We start from the raw sequence: 21903 nt of genomic DNA on the forward strand, positions 1-21903 counted from the left end.
ATGCAAGAAAACAACAAATTCCACCTGAATAGCCACACTGAAACAAATATATACAACTAGGTTTATCGTTCCTATAGTAATTTTGAATGAAGTGGAGAATATGATGGAAGCCTGTTTGGTTGGGATGAAACATATTGAAAGGGATGCAGATACCGACCAAAATGATTTTAAAAACAAATGTCTTAACATTTTGGCTCCCCCATGGGAGCCTTGTTCACCTACAAGGCTCCCTTGGCCGAGCCGAAACGTTAATGCATTTGTCTTAAAAATCACTTTGGTCGGTGTCCGGATCCGTTCTTTTAATAATTTTGAACTTATGCAACTGAGTTGCAGGGCGTGCATTTGTCACTGAGCATCAACTTGTATGTAGCACAGCACACTGGGAAACAAGAACACAGGAAGGAACAACAGACACGATTGCTTGAGTCTATTTGTCGTTCCTTCCTGCCTCCTTGTTTCCCACTGCACTATGCTACAGGTCATTTCATGATGAAAAACCAATTCCTCATTGGTACCATCATCACAAAGCTAATTTGAATGCACGTGCTAATTACCCCTTGACTGATCCTGCATGTTTATAACTGGTTAATCCTCCCTGCCTTTCTCTTCTCTCCCGTTTCCTTCCTGCACAGTTAAAAAAATTCCCTTCCAACAGAAATCAAGATGTTTCGCGGTGATCAAATTTCAAAACTGCTTGTTACTTTGCACCTCCTTGACATGTTTTGCCTCGGGTCATAAGCAATCCCAAAGAGTTATAAGGAGCTCGGAAGCTTTTTAGAGGTTCCACACACTATTGTCACACCATTAACAACCATAAATATTTTCCAATCATATTACTCACTTTCAAATACACAATGCTGTCATAATGTCACCTGCCACGCATCAAGCATTATGTTTTACCAATACAAACATCACCTGAATCAATAATCAACTAGTGCCTATTTTTCTTATCCAAAGAAATCAGAGCATTATTAGTTTAATTAAACTGTACTAATTATTTTAGTTTTCCAGTGATTACTTTCCATAGAGCAAAAAAAAAAGAAGTTTGCCTATTCAACTCGCATGCAGTGAATGATAGCAAAGCATGCTTATTACATGTTATAGGATGGTGACGAACCCTGTCAGATAGTTCCCGTTTCTTCCTTCAGTTTTCACACCTAATGCTTAGACGAGTAAAGCAGCCAGCGACATGCAAGCACGTATGCATTTCATTATAGACTCTTGTACTTTATCCCTTTCAGCCCTGGATTTTTTATTTTCTTCGGAGACATTTTTTGTGTTTGTTTGCCTAATAGTTATGACCTCAGAAGACCACAAACAAAAAATTGAGCCAGTGGTGCAATTATTAATGGATTTACAGACATGACATCAAATTAGGTCATCAGGGCTCAGCGGTTGTGAAATGAGAAAAATGGCATCTTTTTTCCCGCTATTCACTAGAGTACACAAAATGTGAACCACGTCTCATTTTTCAATGTGATACTCATTGAAACAGCTTCGGTACGTCGACCCGAAAATTGCGCTTAGCCGCCTCAGCTGGCCCGCCACGGCGTCACCGATGACTTCGGTCAAGCTTCTTCTTCACTACGGCTCCCAGCTCCGCAAGCATGTCACCATTTTGATGTCAAACGCAGTGGGGATCATTGAAGAAGTATTCCCCCAAGAATGGCGAGTTTTGGTTTCATTTCCGAGGTGCTAGGGGAAATGTTGTGTCATGGTGTCAATTGACACCGCCAGGGCCGAAAGGGTTAGATAAGTGCATCTTCACATCCTGCACAGCTTTAGACGACAGTGAATGATGCCGTACAGAAGACACACACAGGCTACATGTGATCTGGTTTAACACTTGTAAAACATTTTGCAATGGCTTGTTAGGTGCTGCAGCAGCAAAGAGTTTCTTGAGAAGGCACAGTGTAAACCAAACAGCGAGGACAATTGTCTAGCATAAGCATACTTGCTTGAATTTCATCTCAAAGAAAGGGCAATTGATAGTGCTTGTTGCACTTTGCACAGCAATCTTTTCTACTTCACTTCCTACTTTTTTTTTTTGCTAAATAACCATTTGCACCACCACACCTATGAGTGAACTACAGCAGTATTATGGTGCAACTTGTCCAGTAGTTTCTCCCTAGTAGGCCCTGTGACAGCAAAACTTGCAAGGACAAAAGGAACCCTAAGGATCCTGCAAGGTTTTTGAATTTAATGCCTATGTGCAGCTGCAACTGCAAGGTCTGTTGTGGTGTTATTATTGTTCACCTTTCTCTTTGAGCAGTGCGACTGAGTGCTAGATCACAAGAATTTTTCAGCAGAGCAGGAGATCGAGCAAATTATTAAAGGTTAACTATATTTATCTATGGCATAAGAAGACAATGCACACAAGAAAAGCAGGTAAACAAGCAATAGTGTTACCCTCACAAGTGAACATTCACTGGAAAAAAAAAAAAGCACTCCCTTCCTTGTAAACTTTAGTTGAGGGTGCAGTGCTGTTATGTGCATATTTTCTTGTTGTGCCATTGTATTCTCACAGAACTGCCCAGCGCAGTAAAGGTTATAAGAGTTATCGTTGCGTGAACAGAAGAGATGCTCTCACTGATAATTCATTCCACACAGTCACATTCCATTATGCCTGTGTTTGTCCTTGAACACAACACAAAATGCTGTAATCAAGCACTGTGAGACATAAATATAAGAAGTTAACATTTACACTTATATGGCACTCTTATCTGACGAGTAAACTTGGTCAAAATACCTGTTGTGCTTGCTACACAACTGCTAAATTATTCCTACTCGTCATATAATTCCCAAAGATAGGCCATAACAAACACACCTCACACACAATTCTGGCATGGCATCAACTAGCATTACAGCACCTGTTTTATGCTGCATAATTGATGTGATCCTATTCTGCCACCTACTGAAATAGAAATTTCAGTGAACGTAGTCCAGCCACAATAATGTGGTTACTATGTGACTTGAAATAGCCATTGTGACTCCAGGCACTGCCATTCAAAAAAATTTGTTGGAAATCTTTTCCTTATTTGTATGCACTTAAAATAAAAACGATGGCAACAACCTCTAAATGAGCAGAAATTAGTGGTGTATAATGGCTGCTAATAAAGATCACATTTTTTTTTGCAGAGAAAAATTACCGTTACGTGGGAATCATCAGTGCTGAAATGTTCTGATGAGGCTTTACCTAAATTTAGAGATTGAAGACAAGCTCCTGCTTGAGCCTGGTAATTAGCTGTTATTTGTGACAGTGATGGGAGCTTGAGAAGCTATGGACGGCTTCTTTAATGCACCTTGGACCACTTCAGCTATTCATTTGTGCCTTGTATTCCTTCTGAAAAGCCTATTAACTGCCATATACTATACAACTATGCACCAAATTCAAGCAGTAGCATTCTTTATCAGCTGTGTCTTTTCACAGTGATTGCTTGGACCTCAAGTTCTGGAAAGGCTTACATTATGCAGTGTACACTGATGTTAATAGGTCTCTACATGCAACCACCAGCTTAAGGCAATTTTCCGCTCCAACTTGCTCAAGCCCACTGAGTGCGATATGCTGAAGCAGAGTTTAGTTGAAGTGAAGGACTGCAGCGAAAGGATCACTAAATTTAATGAGTGCAACATGTAAACAACAATATTCAAAGCTGAATAACACCCGATTCAAGTGTGAAGGTGTCATTCAAGAAGAGCTGCTGATAAGTATTTAAGCAGTATACTTTTATGCCCACAAAATCTAGTCACTGTTGCTGATGGCATGTAAACATGCATAAAATGGCAAGGACAGAAAAAGAGGGCTAAAGTGTTTATTATCCTGCACTGACATGGGCATAAAAGCAGTTATATAGAGATCGTTAGCCAAAGACCATTCTTGCTTTAGTGAGATCAATGCATATTCAAGTGCAGTAGCACTAGTAAATACAGCGAGCGAGAGAAAAAGCACTGCTTCAAATGGGGAGAGAAAACAATATAACAGCAGCAGTTTAAACAGAACTTCTCTAGAAGAACCTCAACAAGTATAAGAAATTTAAATGGAGATTACTTCGCTTTTGTTGAGGTTTAGCTCACTGAATTGCATTAACTCCCAAAATGCAATGTTTCTCAAAAGAATACTCCTATTTGCTTTGCATTTTACACTTTTCTTCTTTAATGTGACAAAGTGCCACTTCTATCTGTCTGCCCAAAAAGGGCCAGTCCACAGTCCATTATAAAGACTCACAAAGGTCCCTCATCTTGGCAAGTTGTAGGGCAACCTCAAGCCGACATGTTGCATGTTAGAGGCCAACATCGTGCACGGCATTGAAGAATTGGCAAAAACGGCAGTGGCTGCCAATGTGACCTTTGCATCCAGTGTTTACCACAATTTCTTCTATGCCTATGCTTTTTGACTTGGATAAGGTTTTTTGCACATGGCAGCTGCTAAAAACATTGTCAAAAGACACCCCAAGTCCCGACTAGACCTTGCACTATAAACAACTGTCCAGAAGTCACCCAGGAGCCAGGGGAGTCCAGAGTCAAGCAAGCAGCAAGTGCGATGTTGAGGGCAATGGACACAAAGTCCTGGAAGAGGTCAGTAGAAGAAACGTGGATGGTCACTTTTTGAGCGCCCACTGGAGGTCATCCGAGCGTGGCCTACAACCTGTAAGGGCAGAGATGACTGCTTCCAGGGCTGGCCAAAAGTGGAGTTTCTCCAGTGGATAGTTGAGCCAACCGGTAGTGATGCAAAAGTAAGTCTCATGGGGTGCCACATGGTGTATTCGATGATGTTGCCTCGGCAGCACCACATGCCACTCCTGAAGAAGCGTCACCCACCGTGGCAGTCCAAAGTATGTGTGTGACCACTTGTGAATCTGCAATGAGAGAAATAGCCAGCATGTAACAAAGTGCCTGCATCACATACATACCCTGCCATTTAAGTTGGTGGGAGTCCTCTGCGTACCACAATAAAGAAAGCCCTGAAGATCAGAACTTCAATGGCATGCATTCTTGCTAAACAAGGAGTGGTTACTATGCGTAGTAGGATGCACATTTTAAGAAATGTTCACCACAGATAGTACAAACTTAGCAACAATAATGGGGCAGCAAAAATAGCAGTGAAATTAGAAAATGCTGCAGATGGTAAATTAAAATTACAGGAAAGATGAGGTTCATACCTGATTGGTGAACGCCACAAAAAGGGCCAGAAGGAAGAGGAAACAGTTCCAGTGGTAGGTGGCCAGGATTGCCTGTGGAGGCTTGGAAGCAAAGCCCCAGGCCATGCTGGCCAACACTGGAATGGGCACCATGAAGTTGTCCCCATTGGTCTCGATGAAGTCATGCCGCGTGATTGATGTTGGATCGATGTGATGCTCTCGGAAAGGACGTATAAATGCCTGCAGTTGCAACAAATGCAAGCACTTATGATTGACAGAGCTTGTACTACTTCCTACGCAATTTCAGGATGGAAAATGGGTATGTTTGTTTAGCATATTCCGAATTCACGTATTTCACTGATGGCCATTAACTACATTGGACACAGTGCATGTGCAATAAATTAAAGCAGGCGTCCACAGACTACACATTCCTTAAGTTGCTTGTTAAAGGTACATACAATGTGAACTTGATATTTAAAAGAGACATTAAATAGAAAAATAATTTGAGCCACATTAGCACATTACCTTTATACAATGCATGAAAAAGTCACTCTTACTGTAACAGACTTGGTGTACCACAAAAGGCACACAAAATTAAGGGTGGGTGGGGCAATCCTGAAGTTCTCGCATCAGTTTGCCATGATCTCATGGATTTTGACAGCATCTGTTCATACCTACCTCATTTCTTACTGCTAAAGATAGACTATGCCGTATCTAAAGAGAGCCAAGGACTAAACTTGGCAAGTTTCAGTAATACCTGGTGAGCCTCAGCAGCCCAATATTAAAAAAAAATTGCTTAAAATCTGTGACATCACATCACGTCCTAGTCTTTCCAGATGAAAATAAAAATTGGAACTTCCCCTACACTTTTGCTTCTTATAACCAACCAACCTATTACCATGAAATAGCCCCGCCCTCGGTGGTCTAGTGGTTATGGCGCTCGGCTGCTGACCCGAAAATCGTGGGATCGAATCCCGGCTGCGGCGGCTGCATTTTCGATGGAGGCAAAAATGCTTGAGGCCCGTGTACTTAGATTTAGGTGCACGTTAAAGAACCCCAGGTGGTCGAAATTTCCGGAGCCCTCCACTACGGCATCTCTCATAATCATATCGTGGTTTTGGGACGTTAAACCCCAGATATTATATTACCATGAAATAAAAAAAAGTTTTGAAATAATAGTCTATCAGTCTCAATTGATTTATAGAGTTTTCTTTAGTGTCCCCTTAACTTTGATGCTCAGCTACTCGTTTCATATAGACTGTTTGTCTCCTCAATTCTGAATGCGGTGAAAAAACCTTGTGCATCAACGAACAGAATCATGGATTCAAAGGGAGAAAATAGGGTGCTGAGGCTGTTACAAGACTTCAATACTTGTTACTTCACTATAACCCAGTAGCAGAGTATGCTTAGTTGTAGGAGGAACTTCATTATGGAGTATCTGCTATCATGGAATAATATTGTAGTGCATATAAGCAAGGACACAAGTAAGACACGTGAACGTACAAACATGGTGCTACTGTCTGTTCACGTGCCTTGCTTGTGTCTCCATATATGCATTACAATATAATTCCAAGATGCCATACCAACAAGCCCACATTGAAACACTAGTTATTTGCTGTCAGTCAAGGAAAGCTCATCTGCACACGTGCTCATGAGCAGCTGGCCTAAGTACCTTACTATACAGTGTCACAGAAAGCAACACAAAATTTAGTGCTTATAATTAACAGAACAGCCACTCTGTACAAAACACTGGGAATTCTCTGTGATTGAAAGTTTCAATTAGGTTAGGATAAATAGTGCCCCTTCACTGTTGTCAAATTTCAAGCATCTTTCATATTATTTCATAATTGTGTTAATGGAAGGGTTACATTGTACGTATACTTTCATAAAGTTCACAAAGTTCAATGTACAGTTGACATTACTAGTACATTTGTACATTGAATATCACAGAATGCCAAATGATCTTACTACAGAGAAAACTGGAAAATGTTACTGCAGTTTTTCAGCCACATAGTGATGATGGGAAGCACAGGCTTCAGATGGGCATCTAGTGACTTAAAACCTGCACTTTGGCCTACAGATTCAATTTTCCAGCTTTGCAAACTTTAATGCATGTGCATGTGCATATGTGTGTGTGTGCGTGCACGCATAACACACAGAGGACACTACATAAAGGAGCACAATCATGTAAAAATGTACACTCTACAATGGGCTTTGACTGCACTTTCTGGATAATGAATAAGAAACAAAATTTTTAACACAGAAAAGAGCAAAGGATAGGGGTGTGCGAATATTCGAAATTTCGAGTATTTTTCGAATAGTGTTTGCTATTCGATTCGATTCGCACTGGAATTTTACTATTCGAACTATTCGAACTTCCCCAAAACAAATACAGTCAACGTCCGATTGAAAGTGACCCCTTCAGATTTTCAATATGCTTCACCTCATTACACTCTCGTATTGCGGCAAAGCTGCCTTTCAAGCACCGTTACGGTCGAACTTGGCCAAGAGACAGTCAACGTCCGATTGGAAGTGGTCCCTAGATTTTCAATATGCTTCACCTCATTACACCTCGGTATTGCGGCAAAGCCGCCTTTCAAGCTCCGCTAAGGTCGCCAATGTATTAACTCAAGAAAACGCTGGTTCCAACATGGAGATGAAAGATGTGCCAGAAGTGGGGGCTCAATTAAAGCTGTTTTGGACCTGAAATTTGGGCAGGAAGTCCGAAAAATCGGAAGCCGGAGCTTTTTAGCATCCAAAATTTCAGATGTTCTTATATATCAACGTCTACGAGGCAGATTTGGAACTCCGGACTTGAAGGGAGCACATCCTTGTCCACCACATCAGTTGGGCTTCCACAGAAGTTGAAAGAGGAGGAGAGGCTGAGGAAATGGCATCTTTGCCTATCACGTGTAAAGTGTTGTCGGCAACACTTTGGTTGCACCAAATCATGTACATAAATACAATTCGGCCTCTACATTGCCTCATTCTTGATAAGACAACTATGAAACACCACCCCGCCAGCGTTTCATCAACCTAGTGAAAAGAAACACTTTCTTGTTGCTATCTCATAAGAATATGCTTAGGAATCCTAACTTTTTTTTTTCTGAAATTTCGCTTCGAAGTATTCGAAAAATATTCTAGAAATATTCGAGAAATATTCGAAAAATATTCTATTCGATTCACACTCACACTTCAATATTCGAATTCGCTTCGCACCCAAAATTTTGCTATTCGCACAGCTCTAGTAAAGGAACACATGTGAATACAGATTTGATGTATTCATAAAACAAATTTGGGTCAGCTACGCACTAGTGGTGCGAAGACTGAGAAAACAGTGGAGCTGGTAGACTTCTCCTCCTCCTTACCCTCACTTCCCTTTCCCACCCCTTGCTATAATATACTATACATGGCTATGCTATGCTTTACCCTTTCCCTCCTCGTCACCCTCACTTCCCTTTTACATCTGGCTATGCTATGCTTTCTTTCTCTTTCTGTTTCTATCTCTTTATTTCTCTCTATTTTTTTCTGTTTCTTTATCTTTGTGTTTCTTTCTCTCTCTCTGTTTCTCCGTCTTTCTCTGTCTCTCTATCTTTTTCTCATTCTCTCGCCCATAGCAACGCAATCATATGGTTGCCATAAATGCTTGTTCTGCTGGTGTGCCTGGATAGTCGAGTGGTTACGACGCTCGCCTTTGGACTGTGGGTACCCACGTTCGAATTTCGCCTTGCGAAGAAATTTTATTTTGTTTTAATGCTTTATTGTCCTTCTCCTCTCCACTTCTCCTCTCCCCCTCCTTTCCTTCTTTCAACACGTCGCTAGGTGGCACACTCGGTGAAGCCAGGTGCAGCTGTGCGAAGTGGTTGCTAGGCAATGCAGGTTTTTGCGAACACGAAAGCGCAGAACCTAGAACTTAAACAGCTCCGCTGTTAAGAGATATTATGGGTGTTTATCAGCATACATGGGTGAGGAAGTGAATAGAAAAGAGAGAAAAAGTAGCACTTTAGTGCTGATCACTGAATATGTACACAGTGGCCATAAATAGATAATTTATTCTTGATAAATGCATCTATGTGTGAAACATCTGTGACCATTAGTGATCAGTTTGCCTTTCAGGTCACTTTATTTCATGTTATCGTCAACCCAACCTAACAAGGCCACTACAACTACAAACTGTTTTTTACTATCAGCTGTAATTATTACTAAGCTGCTGACTGTTTATTTTTTAAAAAGTCAAAGGTATTTTGCAGGAATGCTGTGAACAGAAACTCAGTCATAGCTAGAACTATGCGCTGCATACAAAAACAAATATTAATGAAGATTATTTACGTAGCAGCAGCCAAAATATCAGTTCTTCTTACATGCTGTTTCTTTTGAGTAAACAGTGGTGCTACAGAGAGGTCCAAATAACCAAGCAGGTTTGAAAAATCACGCTCTGCCAAACTGGTCAACAGCTGTATATTTGTCCTTATGGAACCAGTTCTACCTTAATTTGGACACAATGACACCAAGAATTTTATAATTGTTTACTTATGGCAATTCTAACAAGCTTTATAAAGTGAGTACCTGAAGTAATTCATAATAGCTGATGGGTATGAATGATGGGTAAGTAGCATATATTTTGCTTTATTGGCATTCAGATTATCTGGTAATCTTTAACCAAGAAAATGACTAATCTATTAATTCACATTCCTGTCAAACCTTGATAGCACCCATAAAAAAAAGATATTTCCCTCTCCTCCATACATAATCAGTTTTGCATGATTAGGAATGTGGCACAAGTAATATATAAAAATTAAACATAAAACTGGTTCCAGTGCAGATTGTTATGGCACTCCTTTCTTTACTTCAGCATATTTTGGTGTTTATTTTGATAACCGCATATCAGCACTGACTGAGTAGCTTTAACCAGTCAGCCTTCTATAGGCCACATGCAATGCCTCTCAAGCCAAATGTGTTCAACTTATCAAAAAGAACGTCACCACACACAGGGTTAAACAAGACTGTATTGATATAATTTCATCAAAATGTTATCAGATTTAGGTACAAATCTATTATTCACATGTTCTTAAGCTTAAAGTAGTCCTGAACCACATTTCCAAGTGATCATCAACTGACCTCAGTATAGGAGTTTATTGCCTCACGAATCAACTGCCACAAAAATTTCTTGAATCTGTCAAGAACGAGCAATGCTACAGGGATTAAGCTTTTCGTTATACCGGGTAGTGCAAACAGAAATGAACCGGCACACGCTCACTTCGCCCTCTTCATCTTCTGCTTCGCTCCGACAACATGTGCCCCGATTTGTCCGGCAATGGAATGCAATAACTATGATAAGAGAGTATGTTACGTGACTAAAAATCACGTAACATTATGTGACAACGAGGCACGGGACTAAAAATCACGTAACATCGCGTAACAAAGAGTCACGTGACTAAAATCACGTAGCAGCTAGTCATGAGACTAAAATCACGTAAAAACGCAACAACTAGTCACGTGACTAAAATCACGTAACAGCTAGTCACGTGACATGTTCCCACCAACCACCACGTGACACGTATGTAGTGGGGGAACCGACGGAAACTGAAAAAGGATAGCCAAAAGCTAGGTCGAACATAGCTCCATTGCTGGACCTAGCAAAAGCTAGGTCGAACATAGCTCCATTGCTGGTTCCAGCCTTGCGCCACTAGTGCAAGCTATGCTTTTTTTTTTTCTCTTCTCTTGTCCCAACAAGCACGCTGGAAGCTACACAGGGAGAAATAATGCGGGGAAAAGAAGCAATGTCAGCAAGTGTCACGACCTTCAGCACGCGTCATGAAATGTGACTGCTCTCTCCCATTGTGATTCCTGTGCATGCTAGTGTTGCTACTGTACAGTTTTAGCGCACTATAGAGCGGCACCATCATGTGGCGACACCCCATGGCAAGTAGCGCATCTGATCACTGAAAGTGCTGGTGCTGAAAGCACTGAAAGTGCTGGTGCATCTTTATAAAATCACACTTCGAAGCTTATTTCACGCAAAATTACACAGACCACTCCACTAAAAAGAGCCTGCTACACTCATGACAACATCACATGCGCTAAGTAAGATACCTTCCAAAGTCTTGACTTGGTAAACAACATAAGTGAACACCCAATCAATGAGGTGGCTCAGAGATCTTCGTTGAAATGCACTTGCAACACTGAGAGAAGAGGTAGTGTACGTACCTTCCCAATGACAGGCAGCTCCACACTTCCCCAAGTGTCTGCTGCCCAGTGGACAAGGCCACTTAGGAAATCTGCTGTCACAACGCCGCATACTGCACAAGAAAGACAGATACGTGCATTAAATTTACAACCATAGAAAAGTAGCTAGAGATATTGGAAAACTGTGCTTTAAACAAGATACCTGACTAGAATGACACAGATGAAAAATAGATGATTATTTTTCTAATAATCAAATCTGTGTGCACCGGACATGCTTCTACCTTCCCCAAGTACTTTTTATTTCACCTAAGCTTCCCAGAGCCACTGGATGTGTCAGTGACACAACCCTCATTCTTTATACACATCATACGTAACTTCCTGGTCTTTCCATCAGTTACTTCTTGCGTTGCTTCTTTGTGTATCGTTGTTCAACATTTAGAGACAGTACCTGATAACTGGATATAGTCATAGAATTTAAGATATTTAGTATAATCGTAATAATGCCACCAAATCACTAGGTGTGGCAAGCACAAGCAGGAATTTGGGAAAAGAAACGAAGTCATTTGGGACAGCGCACACTCTCACATGGAGGTTTTTTGGGAAGCCATCTTGCTAGTCTAGTGTTCGTTTGTCTGCTAATGCACTGTTTCTTGTCCTAATACCTTCTGTAGTACAATATGTAGCAATGACAAAAATTGCACTGTCTCTGTGAGGAATACCACATTTGCAAATAGTTGCACAGGGAAGGCTGAAAGGGTGTTTAGCATGCTCAACGATGACAGAAGTCTATCAGAACTTTATTACATTTATTGCTATTCATAACTATTTCTAACAAGAGATTTGCATGAAGATTAAAATAAGCACAAATTCACAGTTGCAGATACCATTCTGTAGAGTCAATGCCTAGTGTTCCTGCATCTTTGGGAGAGCAAAGGGCACCACCAGCAACAAGTAAATTGCCATAAAACTATGTCTCAATGACAAACACAGTATTTTTCAGTGCCTTGGGTCTTGAGAGCAGTGCTGGGTAGCATCGAAGATACATGTATCTTAGATACTATCTTAGATACTCTAAGTATCTTATATCTGTACCGCAATACATTTCACAAGACATGAGTCAGTATCTGTATTTCCGATACATGAGAAAAGGTATCCTGTATCCTAAGATACACGATACTGTGATCGCAACACCACCGTGCGAAATAATAAATGTTAGCTGAAATCTACTTCTCAAGCTGATACTGCTGCCACTAAGCCACCTAAATAAAAGTAAAGGCAGTGACATTCTTTTACCTTTCCACCAGAGTTTTCGAGTGAGGGCATGCGATGAGGGCAGGCACTGTCTCGACAAAAACAAGCGCGTGAACGTCTACACACAGCCGACCTTTTGTTTTGTTGTTTTGTCTTAAATTTTTAGTTGTGTCAGTGCCATGACACTTGCTCTTAGCCACTGTCCTGTGGCACGTACTCACAAGTGTGTAGCTGCTATTGTGCAAAATTTGATGGCGCTATGGTGCTGTAATTGATTTTTTTCGTGCATGGTGCTCCATTACGAAGTCTGAAGAATGCATGAAGGGTTGATTTGCATCTGGTGGCTTTCACACATCAGTGATCAGAAGGATCTTGCGGATGTAAGTTAGCCTTGCATGCGATGAGATTTACTTACATGCAAATAAGATTCAGACATCTATAGCACCACAGGTACCGATGTTAGATTCAATAGAACAACCATTCACCTAACAGGAAATATATTGGCATGTCGCATCTCTTTCTTACCGTTAACTTGTTCAAGGAGTTTTTAAAATCATAATTTGATTGTTAGCACAAGTGCTTTCTTAGCTGTCCTTTTGCAACCCATACGTTACCTAGGTTCTCTGTATTGCTTTTTCCGGTCTCTTTACTGCAGTATGTCTTTTGCAACGTGCTGCTAATATAAGCTCTCTGCTTTATTATTAATTTTAACTGTTTGCGTCATTTCTACTACTGTTTACATATTTACATTTCGCTAGAGCTTACTCTTATGTCAATGCGATGTTGAGGACAAATATGCAGTAATATGGGTGTATTTGGAGTGCACAGTAACGAAACTTCTGCTTACTACTTAGTAAAGTAGCGAAACTGAGTATGCATTATAATTATGGAGATTATTAGGAACCATCCTAAAAATGTTAGGAAGGGGATTTGATAACAATGTCATACTGTATGGCCAGTTTTTCTCATGAGCATCTTAACGAGCTGTTTTATGCTATTTTCCATAGTCAATGAATTTTAATGCGATAGCATTAAAGAGCTTGTTCCGCAGAAATTCCGGTGTTGGCATCGGTGTCGTTGGTTGTGAGCGAAAAATCTTCACCTTGTCCGTGACCGAAAAATCGAGAAAGATGCAAATAAAATAAATAACAAAAAATCTTAGGTTTGGGTGAGAATCGAAACCAGGTCGTCTGCATGGCAAGCAGGTGTTCTACCACAGAGCCACACCATTTTTTTTTTCTTTCATCGTATTTATTACACTGAGTATTAGAATGCACAATAAGAGCACAAATAAAGCAAACGAAAGTGCAATCACATAGCAACAATAAGTGCTCAAGCATTGCTAAGGACACACCCAATGGTTAACACAATGTGCAGTAGAACAGTGAGAGTTCTTCACATCGTGTTATACAGGAAAGGTGGTGAGGCCGAGCACCTCACCAAGAGGGGGCACCAGTCTGGTCTAAAGTCCAGGTCGTCACAAATGTCCTTTAGGTGAATAGCCATTCGAATGAAGTGTATGCCACTCCATTGCTTGGAACTGCACTAAAATTAACTTTAATGCTTCACAAACATATGCGTCCTGTGTATAGGTGTCGCAGTACGAGATGTATTATCGCAGTAAAACGGGGTACAAGCATATATTGCCATCGGCTGTCACACCATGTGAACTGCATAACGAGTTGGTGGTTTAAAGCCGGCCACCCATTACAAAAGGCACACGCATTACTGCGCGTATTCCCTTACGAACACGTAGTGGGTGCATCGCAATCGAAAAAGTATCACGCACGTAATTGCTGCTGGTTTTAAACATGTCACCCATTACAGAGGGCATACACATTAGTGTGCGCATTCTCTTACACACACGTAGTGGGTACACTGTTGTCATAAAAGTGCTGTTGAAGAGCGCGGAAACCTTTACCTTTACTATAGGTATGTCGAGTGTGTGTGTGTGTACGCGTGTGTGAGATGGGCAACTGAACTTAGATAGGCAACTGAAGCGAAATAGAGCTCGATGAGGATGGGGCCAGATATCGCTATCGTGTTCAACTCTTAAAGGCGAAGCTTAAGCGTCCCCCAATTTTTGGTAAAATTGCAGCATTGCACTACAAAGCGTGATGCTTCCCAGGACAACTGAACACCGCTCATTAGAAACAAATGGGGCCCCATTGTAAATTAGTAATAATATTGGGGGTTTTACACCCCAAAACCACGATATAAGTATTAGATACACTGTAGTGGAGGGCTCCAGAAATTTCACCCATCTGGTGTTCTTTAACATGCACTGGCATCGCACAGTACACGGGCCTCTAGCATTTTGCCTCCATCAAAATGCGACTGCCGAGGCCGGGATCGAATCCGCGACCTTCGGGTCAGCAGCCAAGCACCATAACCACTGCTCCATCGTGGCGGAGCCCACTGTAAAATATTAAACACTCTGGGAAGCCACGTGGTTTGTAGTGCAACACTGTAATTTTACCAGAATCTTCAAATAAGTCTCTGCTGTATAGAACCGGAAGTCCTTTTTGGTAACTAGCTTTTCTCATCAGATATGATTTTCTATTGTCTATCCTTAACAGGTAGGTTGACATGCTTAATTGTCCTTGCTATAAGGGGCGCCACCTGTATCGTGTTTCTATACTTATCTGTTCAACTCTTATCTGTTCAACTCTTATCTGTATGTGTTTCTATACTTATCTGTGAGTGTTTTTACGAAACCGCCTTTCTTATTTTACTTTTATTTGTGTTTTTTTTATTTGACCTCCCCAAATTTTCTTACTTTTACTAATCACCAGGTAATCAGACCTACAATTGGCTATAGTGCAAATAGCGGCAGCCTCCTGCGATGCTGCGACATGTCCTCTCAAAGCATATATCCTCTCGAAGAAGAAAAACTTAAAACATTACACGTCAGTAAGTATGTCGCTAGCGAACACTTTACACCAGCAGATAAGTAGAATATGAAAAGTCACTACAGTTCCTTTACGTATACACAATGCATCCCAAAAAATGTCGTTACCAGCGTTGTTGCTGCTATACACCTGTACGGTGATATGCTAATGCATAAAGTATAACTCCACACCGGTATTTGCACCATTGTGGGGAGCAACTCCTATGAATTACAAAAGCAACAAGCAAGAAGCACTGACAGCGCAATGTATAAAGAGCTCTTATGTTAAGCAGCTAAAGAGCGTGCTCAGATAAGAACGTCCATGCATGTCTGCGGACCACCTTTAATTTCGCAGAAAAAATATTTTGCTGTCCGACTCCCCAGGACCACAAAACCAATCTTAGTTTCATGAAAAAAATTTGTAAGCACGAGCATCCTGCAGCCTGCTGACGTGTATTGGAATAAGCCGTTCAAGTCCACCTTGCGGCGTTTGTGGGAGCAGTATATGCGTGAGGAAGCACGAACACCGAAAGGAAACTTGAAGCCGTCGCGGCAACATGTGCTCGATTTTCTTGCCGAGGGGTGGGCCGCTGTACCTGAGGAGACAGTGGCACGGTCCTTCAAGGGATGCAGCATTAGTAACGCGCTTGATGGCTCGGTGGACGGCGACCTGCACAGCAGACTTGCCAATGTTGGAGCTGCGGTGCCAGAAGACCGCGGCAGACTTCAAGCGGAATGCTGCGACCTGTTTTTTGCAACTGACTCTGAGGAGTCTTTCGATGGTTTTGAAAGCGATTAAAAGCTACAACAAATCCTGGGCCTAAATAAAGTTCACTGTAATAAAATTTTAATCCATGCGCACTGCGTTTTTTTTTTCTGGCGCGAAAATTTTGCCGCCATCTTGAATTTTGGTGCCGTTCCGAAATAGCCCCCCTCCCCCCACTTTGCCGGCAATTTCGACTTCGTTGTGGGGGGGGAGGGGGGGGGGGAGAAGGGCTTGCTCGGATTTTTACGGTAAGTAAGGTCTGTTTCTAAAAATGCAATACTTTGAAATTCAATTAAAAAAAAAAGGCTACCTTCGATTTTCTTTAAACTACCCAGAATTGAAGCCAAGTGCGTGTTCTAACTTGACCGGTAAAAACATGTTGCCTTATTTTTGTAGATCGGAGTTACAAAGCCACCAAAGTAGTCAAATTGACGTTTACACGCAACCACTTAATGAGCTGTTTAAAACATGAACATTATGCATTACTGTAAGAACAGCAAAGTGGCTAAACAAGTATGCCTACACCAGTGTCTTTCTAAAATGCTTTCCATGTGCACAGTAGAAATAAATTGAGTAATTTGCCTATGGTCACTTTGAGAATTCTCTATTTGCTGCAAAAGCATGTTTGTGGCCAACCACCTAGCAGCACCCTGCTTCAGCACATGCCACAGCTGGACAGACTGTCAGTCGTAGCGCTAACAACAGCTGCCAATGATTTTTATTAGGCTGATTAGTTCATTGCATCATTGCTACAAGGCCATAGTTCTGAGTTGCATGTTATCATTACGCACAGCATCAAAAATTATCAATGCAGCTTAAAATCACGTGAGGCTAGCTGTATACCTAAAAGTGGCAGTGTGCTACAACTTCTTGTGTGCCAAGTATTGGGCACAGCTATTTCCTTAACTATGTGCAGTGCATGCTACAAAGCTTTCCATGCATGAGATCATTAAAAATTCCCACCGTAGCATAGCTAAGATGGACAGATACACCACGGTTCCATGCATTCGTAATTGAGGCTCAGGCATGTACCACCTGAAACGGAAAAAAACACTGCATGGAGGGTGCCTTTTGCCAGCATTTTTGTAGTGCTGCTTGAGTCACTTAATGAGTTTATGGTCGCTTATGTAGTCACTACGTGATCCAGTGCAGCTCAGCCATGCCACGCATGTCTAAGGACTGTGTCAGCAATCAATCCTATCTAAAGCACATAAGCAAAATCCCTGCTGGTAGTGGGCTGCAAACTGGTGGATCAATTCTGGTGAGCCACTGCTTCTCCTAGCCCATGAGGGCATTATTTCTGATGCGGCCTCCTAAGAAAGCCTACAATGTTATACCAGTTGGAGTGTTCACAGCTGTAAAAATTTTATCTCAAGAAGCTGGGAGACAGCTCTACAGAACAAGGCAAACGTAAGTTACCATGTTTGGTGTTGAATTAAAATTGATTTTCCATTAAGGTTGCATTTAGAAAAGTAATAATGTCAATGTCCTATTTATAAGTCTCCCTAGGATGTGTGAAATCATCTAAAAAAATGAATTCACACCTTTTTACTTCTCTCATTGGATCACACTGCCACAGCCCAATTTAAAATAGTTCTCAAAGCAGGCCAGTACAATTATTAAGGATCTCTGTGCTCATACAGTAAAACCTCATTAGTGTACACTTCATTAAGGGGAGACACTGGTCTCGAAACGAAAAGTTTTATTATTGGAGATATTGTAATGAAATTGGGTGTGTATATGTATTTCTTCCTCCTGTTTTCAAAAATATAATTAGTTTTCATGTACTTCAATTAGTTATCAAATTGTGAGAGCATAAGTGAAATCTAATTAGGTAATTTCTTACGGGTCATTAAGACACTTTCCCTCAGTATTTTAGGTTCTGTTTAAGATGCAGCTGTAGCCAAAGACCTGCCATGTGGAGCTATGCTATTTATATTGTCACTGAGATATATCATCATATAAGAACTTTCAATTGTATTGACATTGTGTAATCTGAAATGCAATTAGCTCACATTATTGTTCACAAAATTTCATATGTTCATCTTAGCCACAAAAAAATAGCATAGCTCCACAGTCCTATTTCTTACGAATTCAACGGTATAAAATTTATCAAAATTACCTTACAAAAACATAATGAAAAGATCCGTAAGGCTGGTCAAGTTGGCAAAAAATGTGAAGCTGAGAAAATCGCGTTTGAAGATTGACACGCACTGTATAAATTTCTAAAAGGAACCTTTAACCATAAATTTTATTCACATGTTCCCCATCTGTTTCCCTTCAAAACAAAACAGAAAGTGTCTTGTTCCACCCAAGGAATCATATCTAAAAAAATTTTCCAATGTGCAAAGCATGATCAAAACCCCACCATGACAAGCGGCTGGGGGGTTCTGGAAAAGCCATGGGGTATGAGGCTCAAGCGACTGGCTGCTCATGTCTTTTCAGTCTTTAGGAAGAACCTTCTAGATGTTAGGCAGCATGTTACCCTGGGTAATAGGTTGCTATGCTTGAGAGAATACCTTCAAAGTAGTCCAGGACTGTAATCTTCAGTTGCACCCGTTTTGTGTCTCCTTGCAAGAGTCTTTTTTGTGTTGGTGCTCTTCAGATGAGTTGCATTTGCCTTGCGTAAACGCAGAGAGTCTTTTTCTAGGCTGTGGTCCCAGGGCACAGCCGAGACAAAAGTTTGAGTAAACAACATGGTCAATTACAAGGCCAGTGTAGAGCTCAATGATGCAGCCCACACCTATGTGTGAGCTCCGACCTCGCGTCATCCATGAGCCGTCGAACACAACATCGATGTTCCCTATGGGGTTCAGGAAGTCTGTATACAGCTCTTTTATTACTGCCACACTAGCAGCTTCACTTTCAGTCGCTGTGTTTTCGCAGGCTTTCACTAAACTTTTTAGGTGTCCCTGAAACGTCTTGTGGTGCAAGCCTCGGTGCGAAAGGTTCATACACGCACAAAAGTCCGAAAGGGCAGTAACACCTTTGCCTATCATCTGTATCCCCTTCATGGCCCTCATGTTGACTTCGAAGGGAGTGATGGTGGCAGTTCCGCTCACTCTCGGAGAAGAAAATTGCTTCTTCTCGAAATCACAACTGCTGCAAGAAAAAATAAGCTTTACCGCAAGGCCGTACTCCTTGTCCGTTGCCTTCCTCACGCTGAGACTTTTTGCGTCGCATTTGTCGCACTTCGCTTGTGCAAAAAAGTTATTCAAAACTTTCATATCGACGAGCAAAAAATCGGTCCCGGCGTCACCGGTCTGGCACTCCGCGCTTACTCCAAGAAGGTCGAACTTGCGCTGGGTAGCCGACTTTCCAGACAGAACGGTCTTCGTTTGCGCCGATCTCTCAACTCGCTGCGCCTGCTCCGCCGTTGAGTAGTACGCGGCATCAACCCGAAGTGTTTCGCTAGTCGAACTTGGTCCCACGGTGTCGTCAGTTGAAGTTCCCGGCAGGTCCAAAGGGTCCGGCCGCGACTCCAACTCCGCTGCCGACGGTGCACTTGTAGCCGGCGCCTTCTTGTTCCAAGCCCGTTTTTTACGGCTCCCAAAAGCTCGTTGCGTCGATGGTTTCAGACGAGAGTCTCCAGGCATCTCGATCGCGTGGAAAAACTACCGGCACAAAGTAGAGACACGGTCCGTCGAGAAACACGCACGATCGCAAAAGCAGGCGCACACAAACGGACAGCCACGGCGGAGAACCAAACACAAAGAAAAAAAAAATGACGTGTCGGTCGCGCCAGCCAATGGGAGACTCGGAAAGGCGCGCTTGAAAAGCGCGCCGCGTGAGAGCCAATCAGTGGCCTGGAAACGACCTTCAGAAAACCCGCGACGGCGGCCGTTCTGCTTGAGCGACGCCATTTTGAGATGGCGCAAAATGTGCACAAAGAAAACAGCTTCAAATCTAGCCCAAGATGGCGGCGCTCGGCCCGCTGCAACGCTCATGGCGCGCGCGGGAAGTTCGAACAAATTTCGTCCTTTTGGGGACATTTTAGTGCTGCCGGGGTGCTTTGAAAGCCGATTTTATCGCGTTTCCCGACCGAATTTAGCGTTAGCAATTTGAGAGTAGGTGCTCAGAAGTACAAACGCCTCGAAAATAAGCTTTGCGAAAAATCGATTTTTTGACCATTTTTGACCGTTCCAAGACCCGCGTCTCCCCTTAAAATGCAGCATAACTATGCACCAACCACTAAGTAAAATTTGACTCCCCTGACAAGTGTCACCACTGCCAACAGCAATAAATAAATAAATAAATAAATAAATAAATAAATAAATAAATAAATAAATAAATAAATAAATAAATAAATAAATAAATAAATAAATAAATAAAATCAATGCCATAGTGAATGGTGACTATAGTACCCACTTCAGGGCTCTTGCTCTTTTTCAAAAAGAAGAAAAAGAAGGCTTGATTCAAGGTTATCTTGTGAAAGACAATCTTGACTGCAGCCTTAGCACCAGCTTTTATAATTTTCTGGGACATAATGCACGTGGGGGATAACAGCATACCTAAAACTTGAAGGCCGTGACTGAAGGATCTGTTCTTACAGTTCTTTATTTCACTGACTAGAGCTACAGCAACACTTCAGCGTTTCTGTAGGTCTATCTTTAGTGCCCCTAACAAGCTCAGTGGATTACGTAGACAAATTAATCAAGAACAAAAAACAAAACAACCTTGTTATAAGAAGCATGCGTGTCAGTTTGTCGAGAATCGTTTGCTAGTTGTGTACGAAATCCTGCTCTCATGCAGTCATTGTTAAATTGGGCAGACAGGGAGATGCATCAATGACCCCACCAAATGAACATGCAGCTTCTGACAATAGGGCAGTTGCTCTCAGGGAGCTGCTCCTGGAAACATATGCCTCAATTTATTACCCCTCACTACTGCCAGACCACTGCATAGTTCAACTGCGATATAAAAAAATCAAAGTTTTCTGCTGCACTGAATGAGCTAATTTTGTCAGCATGCTGTGGGATACGTATGGCATAACATGCAATGCATAATTAAGGCTAGAAAATTTGGTGCCATGGCACCTCTAAAAATTTAGGAGAAAGTCACATTTTGGACATTTTGAAATACTATTACTTTTACAATCTCTTCTCAGAAATGTAAATATCGGAAATCTGAACGAACTGTCCTTCACCACATTGAAAGTACAGAAATTTGGGCGGAGGTACCTACGATATGTCTCACAACAATGGTGTGATCAATAACGATGCGTGTGGTGGAGCAGTCGTTGTGTCTCGATATTGCACAAGCTTAGGACAACCGCAACACCTTCTCTGTTCTGGTGCCCAGCAGCTGCGCTGGCTCTCCACACAGCTAAGCACATAAGTAGCCTGTGCGCTCTATCCTGCAGACAATCAGCCGCAGGTAAAATGGCCGGTTGCTCACTGTGTGCTTCTTCCCTGTGCACCTAGTGCTGAAGGTCGCATAATTATAAGTTTTGGAGATGCGTCAGATGGAGGCAGTCTGGATGCCTTGGTGGCGTGCACTTCAAGATTTGCTGAGCGTCTACTCAGGCAGCTTGTGCCAAAGCTCTTCCACTGGTTGCGTTGTTCATTGTGAAGAGAACACTGTGGGTAGCGAGGCTGGTAAAGACAACAGTGTCATCGGCGAATGACCTGGCACACTACTAACAAGTTGGTGCTAATTGGGCACCACCGAGT

At 41.9% G+C, this 21903-nt stretch overlaps 1 protein-coding gene across 1 annotated transcript in view; it reads right to left on the bottom strand.

The window, feature by feature from the left end:
• Nucleotides 1-3417: 3417 nt before the first annotated feature.
• Nucleotides 3418-21903, bottom strand: part of LOC119404683 (plasmanylethanolamine desaturase) — a 102899-nt gene continuing 84413 nt past the window's right edge. The window contains exons 3-5 of the mRNA XM_037671299.2: nt 11346-11437; nt 5160-5378; nt 3418-4856 (exon numbers count right to left, since the gene is read on the bottom strand). Of these exons, the coding sequence (XP_037527227.1) occupies nt 4599-4856; nt 5160-5378; nt 11346-11437 (569 nt within the window). The 3' untranslated portion in view covers nt 3418-4598. The remainder of the gene's footprint in view (nt 4857-5159; nt 5379-11345; nt 11438-21903) is intronic.

Source organism: Rhipicephalus sanguineus, chromosome 1, assembly GCF_013339695.2.
Source record: "Rhipicephalus sanguineus isolate Rsan-2018 chromosome 1, BIME_Rsan_1.4, whole genome shotgun sequence".
NCBI lineage: Eukaryota > Metazoa > Arthropoda > Arachnida > Ixodida > Ixodidae > Rhipicephalus > Rhipicephalus sanguineus.